The 10,148-nt window shown below is 36.8% G+C and overlaps 2 protein-coding genes and 1 pseudogene across 3 annotated transcripts in view; 1 reads left to right on the plus strand and 2 right to left on the minus strand.

Annotated features, from left to right (window-relative positions):
* The first annotated feature begins 2,543 nt into the window (after positions 1 to 2,543).
* On the plus strand, positions 2,544 to 6,498 carry LOC110744900 (receptor-like protein EIX1). The gene is made up of 3 exons (XM_021944939.2): positions 2,544 to 2,670; positions 3,221 to 6,042; positions 6,258 to 6,498. The coding sequence occupies exon 2, from the start codon at positions 3,226 to 3,228 to the stop codon at positions 6,037 to 6,039; it is 2,814 nt and encodes a 937-aa protein (XP_021800631.2). The 5' UTR covers positions 2,544 to 2,670; positions 3,221 to 3,225; the 3' UTR covers positions 6,040 to 6,042; positions 6,258 to 6,498.
* Positions 6,499 to 7,002: 504 nt separating this feature from the next.
* Positions 7,003 to 9,662, minus strand: LOC110744926 (F-box/kelch-repeat protein SKIP4-like; annotated as a pseudogene). The gene is made up of 3 exons (XR_015833957.1): positions 9,445 to 9,662; positions 7,989 to 8,485; positions 7,003 to 7,727 (listed from the first exon to the last, which is right to left on the minus strand). The product of XR_015833957.1 is annotated as an F-box/kelch-repeat protein SKIP4-like (transcript).
* The window catches only part of LOC148296924 (uncharacterized), a 7,739-nt gene continuing 6,707 nt past the window's right edge, over positions 9,117 to 10,148 (minus strand). Inside the window, exon 4 of the mRNA XM_088248672.1 lies at positions 9,117 to 9,211. Within this exon, the coding sequence (XP_088104798.1) occupies positions 9,117 to 9,211 (95 nt within the window). The remainder of the gene's footprint in view (positions 9,212 to 10,148) is intronic.

The following is a 10,148-nucleotide window of genomic DNA, read 5'->3' on the forward strand; positions in this document are numbered from 1 at the left end:
CCTCAGCACAAATTTAGTGGGCAAATCTCTTTCTTCTCTTTGGGTCTGTCTTTTAAATTTATACAGATAGATACATGTGTATGTGTCATATGCTTTCTCATGGAACAACAATCCAAAGTTAGCTCTCACAGCCATTCACGTCTAGCGGTGCAAGTGTTATAAATAGCTTCATAGCTTATACTTTTTAATCAAGAATGGTAAACCAACAAATCTTATAAATAATTTCATGTTTATGAGACATCCAAATACATCCAAGCATGTACACTGAAGATATTATACTTTTTTGGGTACAGACACATGTATCACAGCTTCATCTTTTGACAGTTGTACTTTCATCCCAAATTCTTGTGAGCCACGCATTCGGTCTCCCAATACCAAATTTCCACAAGTCTTCTCTCATCCATTTTTCCCACAAGTCTTCTCATCTATTTATTTCCGTAAGTCTTCTCTCATCCATTTATTTCCACAAGTCTTGTCATCCATTAATTTCCCTAAATTCAATGAAATTCCGATGTTCTTATTTGGACACTCTTTAGCTTCATTTTTGTGCAACTATCTCCCTATAGTATGTCCTTTGGAGTTTTAAGCACGGGCTAGCTAGGAATTCTTGCTTTTACCCAACCTTATGAAAAGACTATAAGTACGTCAATCAATTTTATGCGTTCCAAATTATAATAATTCCAAGATGCATTCAATCCCTAGCACAAGTGCAGATCATTGATGTGGTCCTGTTTGGTGAATATGTGGCTCTGTTTTGGTCACCTGTAGTTGCTAGATTCTCCTTGTTACTTGTGAATCTACTTTTCTTTGCAGCGTGTTTTAGACGAACCCAGTTTCGAGTGAAACAATTAAGTCCATTACTTGTCTACTTCAGTCGAGGAGAAATTTGAAGCAGAAGACAAAAATGGAAACAGCACGGTCACATGAAATAAGCAATGACGCCTCACATATGTATGTATGGCGTCCAAATTGGCAGCTCAGAAATATCAAGTTACGTAGACTAAGTAGATAGGGAGGGAGGACCAAATTTGGTAACCACTCCTCGTTATTTTCCTGCACTGAAAAGTCTCCACTTACTAAAAAAGTTGTACGTATAAAGTAATTGGATGTTTTTATTTTTGCAGACTCTTTGCAATCGGTGTGGGATCAGGTTCGAAAAGAACAAGCATAAACAAGAAAAAGAGCAGAAGGCTGCGGAAGCAGCTTTCAAACAGCTTCATGCGGCCTCCAGGCTTTAGTAATTTGGATACTGCAATTAAAAATATATATTAATATATAATAATAACAATATATATATATATATATATACTTCCAAACATATTTTAAATAACATAAATATTCAAATTCATCAACCAAATTCAAATTTAAATTCAATTCACTCAAAATATCATCCAAATTTAGAACAACCAAACTCTAGAATAATGAAAACAAAAAGTCTCAATCAACTTCAATATTTGTATCATCTTCCCAAATTAGTATACCTACATATGCTAAAAAAAACTCACAAATCGTATTTCTCTTTGTTAGGTAGACTACCTCGACACTCGAACCTATTTGGTAAATAGTTCCCATTAAAAATGCATGGGTTGTTCCTGATAAACCCTACCAATTTTGGGTTTTAATCTAATTTTCCATTTAATATCTACTTCAAAAGTCTGTTGCATTTCACTTTCTTTGGTCATGTGTGTTTATCTTCGATTTCAGCTCAATCTGAGATCTTATGCACGAATCTGTCACATTTACGAATTGTCAACGATTCTCCTTCTTGTGAATCCATATGTAGGGAAAGACGCGTTTTTCATATGATGAGGTTGGCCAATTAGTGTCCTGCCAAACCTCAATATCAAGCTTGCAATCAACAAAGACATGTTTTTCATCCTCCAGAGTACACTTATATCAATTCCTTACAATTGTAATTGTAAGATATATCATTATTCTTGTTGTGCTTTTAACTGTGTTAAACCAAGATTCATAATTAACTACACCACAACGCAAACCACAATTAAACAAAATAAAATAAACAAGGAGTAAAAATACTAGTGCACAAGAGATTTAAGAGGTTTGACATAATCATGTGTACATACGTATTTAGACAGAATTCACTATGAGAATAATAACAGTACAAAATACACTTGAGTTAAATCAACATAAAAACAAGAACTTTTTTTATTTCTCATCTCTTGCTTTGCTCTTGGTTTATCTCTCAATGCAACCCGTGTTTCATCTCTTGCGTGCTCGTCTTTCACATTAATCGCTTGCTGCCCGTTAATAGACAGTTGGCTCAATGTGAAAAAACAATGCTCTTTTTTCCTTCATATACCTGTTTTTCCAAGAGCAAATAAGACCAAAATTGTCTTCAATTTCAACCATCATTTAATGCCACATCGCCCGACAGACTGGACTCTTTCGACTGTAGAAATCAGCTTAATTTCTGTGGTAGCAATCAGCTTAATTTTTGTGGTAGCAGAGACCTTGCCAGTCTCTGCGTATTGTGATTAATCATAGATGCACTAAATGTGATAATCTGAGGCAAGATACTCATCTCTCTCAAAGCAACTTTCATCTCTAATTCAAGAGTTCACACTTTCACTTCTGAAAAACGTGATTTTGGCATAATTCTTTTTTATGCTGAACAAAGGGGCTTTACTGATTTCTATGCCTCGGTCGAAAGTAAGTTTGCTAAAGACTCACCCATGTTTAGTGAATTATCTGTGTCAACCATGTCGTTTAGTAGAATTATTATACACGAGTTTAGGTTGTGGTAGCCACTATAAATATCGTTATTAATAACAAGTTAGAACTCAGAAATTGTTACCATGATAAATTGAGATTTAGAAATAACCACACTACAATGCAAACCACATTCGACTAGAATTTTAAAACAAAAAAAAGGTTAAATACTTTTTTTGGTCATTGGATTTTACACAAAATTTTAATTTGGTCAATGAAAAAAAATTTAGCCAAATTGATCATTGAAAAAAATAAATTGTCAGAATTCTGTTTTAGGATAATGGGGCTTTATTGATTGCATTAAGTGGGAAAGCAGTTTTGTCAAAATTCTGTTTTAGGATAAAGAGTCAAGTCAACCATGTTTCGTCAATCTTGAGATATCATACAAGCATATATATGTACTTCACCAGTTTGGCATGTATGCTTACTTTGGTTGTGCTTTACATTTTTCCTAAAGAGTTTCCCTTGTTCGTCTTGATCATGACTGTAGCTAACATGGTTGAAGCAAGGTGCTGCTTCAAACTCCTCTATGCAATTGTGGTGGTGCTTTTACTACACATGAGCAGTCCTTGCATTGGATGTAGCGAGAGGGACAGGCAAGCACTCCTTGCACTCAAACAAGGCCTCGTTGGTGACGACGGCGATCGCCTCCTTTCATGGGGAAGAGAAGCCCAAAACAAAAATTGTTGCCAATGGGACGGAGTCTACTGCAACAACCAAACTGGTCATGTTGTTAAGCTTGATCTTGGAGAACAATATTTGCAAGGTAAGATTAGTCCTAAACTCATTCACTTGCAGCATTTGGAGTATTTGGACCTTAGTTACAATAATTTCAGTGGGAGCAAAATTCCAGATTTCATTGGATCTCTGAGCAATTTAATATACCTCAATCTTTCTCGTGCAAATTTTGGAGGTCAAATTCCAAACCAACTTGGAAACCTTACACACTTGCAATATCTCGATCTCAGCTTTAATGGATATCAGGAGAACTCTTTTCATGCAAAAAACCTCAATTGGCTCCCTAATCTTTCAGGTCTGAAACACTTGGACCTATGTTACTCTACTCTCAGTGATGTTGTTGGTTGGCTGGAAGCAGTTAATATGCTTCCTAAATTAAGAAACTTGATATTACGGGGGTGTAATCTTCCTCCTCCAGTTATATCCTCTGTTTCTGTTATGAATTCTTCTAAATCTCTTGTTCATGTCGATCTCTCCAGCAACAATCTCAACTCTTCAATTTTCCAATGGTTGTCCAGTACTCATACCAACCTTGTTGATCTTGATCTATCTTGGAACAATTTCAGCTCCATTCCTTATGATGTTTTCGAAAACATGAGCTCTCTTGCACATCTTAGTCTCTATTATAGCCAACTTGAAGGATGGATCCCGAATTCCTTTGCCAAGTTATGTAGGCTGCGAGAGTTGGACCTTTGGGGTAATAGTCTTAGTGGACAACTTTCAGACTTTGTTGAAACGTTGGAATGCGCTCAAATGACATTGGAGAGTTTGGATATCTCTTATAATCCTAACATTTCGGGTTCATTGCCTGATCTTACGAACTTCGTATCACTGAAATACTTGAGACTCTGGAGCAATAATTTAAGTGGAAGAATACCTGAAAGTATTGGACAGATGTCCAAGCTGGAGACTATTTGGTTTGAAGGGAATTCTTTGGAAGGAGTGATTTCAGAAACTCATTTTTCAAAACTCTCCAAATTAAGTTATTTGAGTTTATCATCTAACTCACTACTTTTAAACTTCAGTCTTGATTGGATTCCTCCCTTCCAATTGCGATACATAGACTTGAAGTCTTGTAAGATGTTGTCTTTCCCAAAATGGCTTCAAACTCAAAAAAATTATACATGGCTTGATATTTCTGATGCTGGAATTTCTGATACCGTTCCAAGTTGGTTTTGGGATTTGCCACAAAAATTAGAGTTTATGGATATCTCTCACAATCAAATGAGAGGAACAGTTGGAAATATTAGATTGGAGTTTGCACCGCGCCTAGATTTGAGTTGGAACCAATTGGAGGGTCCAATCCCTTCAATTCTATCAGAAGTTTCAGCTCTAGATCTCTCCCATAATAACTTTTCAGGGGAAGCTTCTTTTTTGTGTGCAAGCAAGGATAGTAATTTAACCTTTCTTAATCTCTCAAGCAATCATGTATCTGGAGAACTTCCAGATTGTTGGATCCATTTTAAACAATTAGTCTTTCTTGATTTGAGCAATAACTATTTATTTGGAAAAATTCCCACCACGATGGGGTACTTGTTTAGTATCGAGACATTAAGACTAAGTAACAACAGATTTGTAGGAGAGTTGCCTTCAAAATTGAAGAATTGTAGAAAGTTGACACTTTTTGATCTTGGGGAAAATAACTTATCATGCTCAATACCTGAATGGTTAGGCGCTAGTCTTCCAAATTTGGCTATCTTAATCCTTCGAGGTAATCAGTTTTATAGAAGCATCCCGCCCCAATTATGCCATCTGACACGCGTTCAAATTTTGGATTTGTCGATGAACAACATCTCTGGAACTATACCCAAATGTCTCAACAATTTGATTTTTTTGGCTCAAAAAGGAAATTCAAGTCCAACTATTGAACATTGGTATATGATTCCGCGGGAAGGACGTGTTGGTTGGGGTTATGTTGATGAAGCATCTTTAACATGGAAAGGGGTAAGGTCTAAATACCAAAGAACTCTGGGACTTGTAAAGAGTATTGATCTCTCAAGCAATAAGTTGATTGGGGAGATTCCTAGTGAAATCACTGATCTTGTTGGTTTGGTATCTTTAAACCTGTCGAGAAACCAATTAACAGGTCAAATACCTCCAAGGATTGGAATGATGCAGGAGTTAGATTCCCTTGATTTATCAAGAAACCAGATTAATGGCAGAATTCCAAACAGTCTATCTCGGATACCTCGTATTGGTTACCTGGACTTGTCAGAAAACAACTTGTCTGGAAAAATTCCAATAGGCACCCAACTCCAAAGCTTTGGTCCATCTTCTTATGGTGGAAATCCTCTACTTTGTGGACTGCCACTCCTAAGGACATGCGATGAGGAGGAAAAAGGTCCAAGACAAACTGTGTTGGTGAATCAAGATGATAAAGATGGGCTCATATCGCAAGGATTTTACATCAGCTTGGGGCTTGGGTTTGTTGTTGGATTTTGGGGAGTTTTTGGCACTCTTCTATTCAACAGGTCATGCAGATATACATATTTCAATTTCTGGACTTGTTTCACAGATTGGCTGTACGTGAAGGCAGAAATCATCAGGCAAAGGATGCCTAATGCTAGATAAATGGTAATTACTACTATCTCTCTCACATACTATTTTTGAAATTCAATGATGCAAGTTAGTTGTTCTTTATCCCGAAATGCATGCAGATATTACAGAACATAATTAATATTTATAAAAAAAGGAAATATGAACTTTCTTTCTTTTGCTATACAAAAGGAACATGCATGCATGATTTTGTTCACCGGTTATAATCATGCTTCCCTTCATCTTTAGTGCAGGTACTTTTGAGACGACATGCTTTCCTTCAGTTGAAGATGGGCGAGATGCATGACTGCTATTTGTACTAGCTTTTGAGTACTTGAGTGATGATGATAAGGGATTTCACTGAAATAAAGGAACCATTTATTTTATAATAAATGAGTTGTACCGTTATTTGTAAGAACTTAATGGGAACTTCATCCATGAAGTATTTGGTATGATGCTCTTTTGTACCTTATGTTTTTTCTTATTCGAGCATTCTATCTCAATGTAGGAAATGCAGACGCTTATTGCCTTTTACTGTATTGCTCGTATGAATAAAACAATGGAATAATTTGAGTGAAGTGATTCAATCACAAAAATGAAAGGGTTGTCAATCTGATAAAGGCACTTTACTAACATTATCTTTCGTTTGTGTAGGAACCAAAATACTTACTTTGAAAGTCCAGTAAATTTTTTAAGTTTTTATGGTTCTTTTTTTCAAAAAGAGTCTCTCTTTCTAGTTGAATACAAAAACAAAAAGTAGAACATTTGTAAGCGTCCACAGTGGGTCTCTAACCCATGACCACGAGGTTAAGAGCCTTGCGCTCTACCAACTGAGCTAGACGGGCTATACATCTACTCTGAGTCTCACAAGGTATGTATAGTAAAAATGCAAATCTTACCACAACATCACAGTCAACAACGTCGAGTTCAAACCCTTGGGGATGTCTAGCGGTACAAGTGTTATAAATAGCTTCATAGCTTATACTTTTTAATCAAGAATGGTAAACCAACAAATCTTATGAATAATTTCATGTTTATGAGACGTCCAAATACATCCAAGCATGTACACTGAAGATATTATACAATGGTAGTTTCCCAAGACTCCTTCGGCAACAATAATTTCAAATCAAATTGATAAACATTTACAGCTGATTACATCATCATCAGAATTCAATTTAGGTATTGAAGAACTAACCATCACCCCTTCCATATTCCCTGCATTCTCAACATCAAACATGACACTGCTAAGCCCCTTTCCTACAACGTAAAATTTCTTCCCAATAGCTACAAGTTGACAGGGCGGCCTGGTGAGCAAGGATGACAGCCTCCCAACAGGAATCCACTCACTAGACTCCTTCTGCCACATCATCAGCCTGGTTCCTGAACTCTGATCCAACACATAGAGGGTCCCATCTACGACAACTGCTGGACCCCGCCAGCAGGCAACCATGTCGGCATCTGCATGCTGCCATGTGCCACTTGATGGTTCATAAACAACAGCGTACACATGAGAAGTTACAGCAGAAGTCCCACAGCGAATGTAGATCTTCCCATCCATGACCACAGAATCCTCAATTTCAGGGACAATGTTTGGGTCAGAGTGAAATTTCCAACTATTGGTGCAAGGGTCATAGAGGTCCCAAGAATGTGGATCACTTGAATTTGAACCTAAACCACCAATGGAATATATTTTTCCATCCAACACTTCACAAGCGAAATAGCACCTGCATGCACAAATCAAATAAAGCAAAGGCTCTTTACAATTATAATAATGACAAAAAGCAAACTAATTTGCATGAATTTTTACTATTCATCACGACAGCATTTATGCTCTGACAGGTCAAAAGACGAAATCGCCAATCTTTAGCATTGCATGAAATATAGTGTTCTCTCAGCAGATAATGTGATATATTTGAACCTGGGAGATATTATTCCAGCTTTAACCCATGAAAAACTCTGCAGAAAGTACAAGTGAGAAGTATTACCTAGCAGTGGATAATGGAGAAGCTTCACTCCAAGCGTTCAGGGAAGCATCATAACAGTAGACCTCGCCAGTAGCATCTTCACACCAACCACAACCACCCAACAGGTAAACTTTGTTTCCCAGCACTTCGAAACTCATGCCTTTTCTCTTCAAGACGCGAGGCGGAAGTCCATGAACAAGCTTCCATGACCTTCGTGATGAGTTGGGAGGGATCCAACACATACCAGCAAAGTCGGTCCAACTTGTCTCGACACAAAGCATAGATCCAAGTCTCATCAAGTTTATGCTTTTGACGGTAAGAATGCCACTCTTCACTGCACACTACGTCTCTCCATCTTTTTGAAACACACTTTAGGAGTGTATGATACTTCCGGGGAACCCTAGCCAGGCAAAAGAGAGCAATGTCATCTGGAAGGCCAGATATAAGCAATTGTTGGCTCAGTTCCATTTGATTGATCCCCTCTAATACAACACCTGGCTGGTACATTCTAATGTCGCCTGAAAAATTAAAATGGAGCCATAAGGAGTTTAGATAAGTAAGACTGGTATAAGCCAATCTTAGTAATATGCAAGCCAGCTTACACCTTCAGCTATGACGCCAAGACTAGAACTATTTGAAATTAAAATGGGACACCAAACTTTCCCTTTCCTCCAATAAAGCTTGCAATTTCAATAGGTTTTTCTACAGCTGATTAATTTTCGAGAATCTATTTGAAATTTACCCTTACCATCTGCAAATCAAAACACTGCCACAAACGTTTCCCCCCCTCTTGATGAGGCATTCTTTCTCTAACCTTGCATTTATTCTTTTATAATTTTATGGAATGGAAGAACTTATATGTTTCTCCAATCTAGTAGCTTAGCATATAGCATTGCATGTAATTACCATATTTTCACCTCAATGTAAGTTCTGAATAAATAAAGCCCTTAAAGAAATTGAAATTGAAGTTAAAGTTTCTCTTTTCCTCATTTGTAGCAGCAGAACTCTTCAAATCCACATTAACTTAAACACTCAGTACACGACTAAAAAAGCCACAATTCGACAAAATAGGCAACAGCAACAAGACCAAAAATCCAATTCCAAGTCACACAGTTCGGGAAACATTCTCTCTTTCATTTCTCTTGTTCTTCATACCAGTTTCCCATTTAAGTTATTCACAGAGTGGCCATTTGTCACCGAAGCTATGTCTTTGATCCCCGGAAATATATAGAACCCAGAAGTTTCTTCAAACCCAATAAAATTCAAAAGCAAATTCATACCAATTGTCAGGAAACAATTTCAATTCGATTTTATTTTATTTTTTTCACAGCAACCAATAAAATTCAAAACCAAATACCAAACCTAACGAGTTGAATTGAAACCCTAATTTGACCGAATCGATAAATAACCGTTCGCAAGAGAAAGAAAACATATTTGATAAGAAGACAAAAAAAGAAACGATTTGGCGGAAACTGACCTGTGAGTCTCAGAAATGGGGATTTGATTGATTGGTTACGGGAACCACATTCTTCTTTACCTCCAATCGATTCAAAAGGAACCTGAGAATGGCTCAAGAGCTGAAGAACACGTCAAGTTATACAATAATTAATTACAGAACCTTTCTGATTAAGCTCTGTTTTTCTTAAGTAATAGAAAGCTTACTCTCTTTTTTTCTTTTTTTGGTCGAAGCTTACCTAATTCTTGGTAAGTTTAAACTAAGGCTGCTTTTGGTTCATAGGAAAGGAATCATGGGGATGAAAAATCAATTGTTTTCCCATGTTTGGTAAGTTAAGTATGGGAAAGCGTTGCCTAGCACATGGGAAAGTAGGAGGGAAAGTGAATCATTCCTTCATCCTTGGGTTCTACTTTCCCTTCCCATGGGAAAGTAAGACTAGAATTAAATACACCTTTTTTGGACTAATTTGTCCTTAGTAACAATTCATAATTACAGTTTTTATCCAACAACTATTGGTATTTTGTTTTTTAATAGGGGTACAATTGGAAAACTAAACAAAATTTGTTTTCCATTCCTACTCAAAACAAACATGGGAAATGAAATAAAGTGATATTTTCGGGTCACTTTCCTATCCCTTGGGAAATGACATGGGAAATGATTTCTCATCAAACTCATTCCGTGAACCAAACGGGGCCTAAAAGTAAAAGGAAAGAAATAGTGCAAAA

This window comes from Prunus avium, chromosome 2 (genome assembly GCF_965620075.1).
Source record: "Prunus avium chromosome 2, drPruAviu1.hap1.1, whole genome shotgun sequence".
In the NCBI taxonomy this organism is placed as follows: domain Eukaryota; kingdom Viridiplantae; phylum Streptophyta; class Magnoliopsida; order Rosales; family Rosaceae; genus Prunus; species Prunus avium.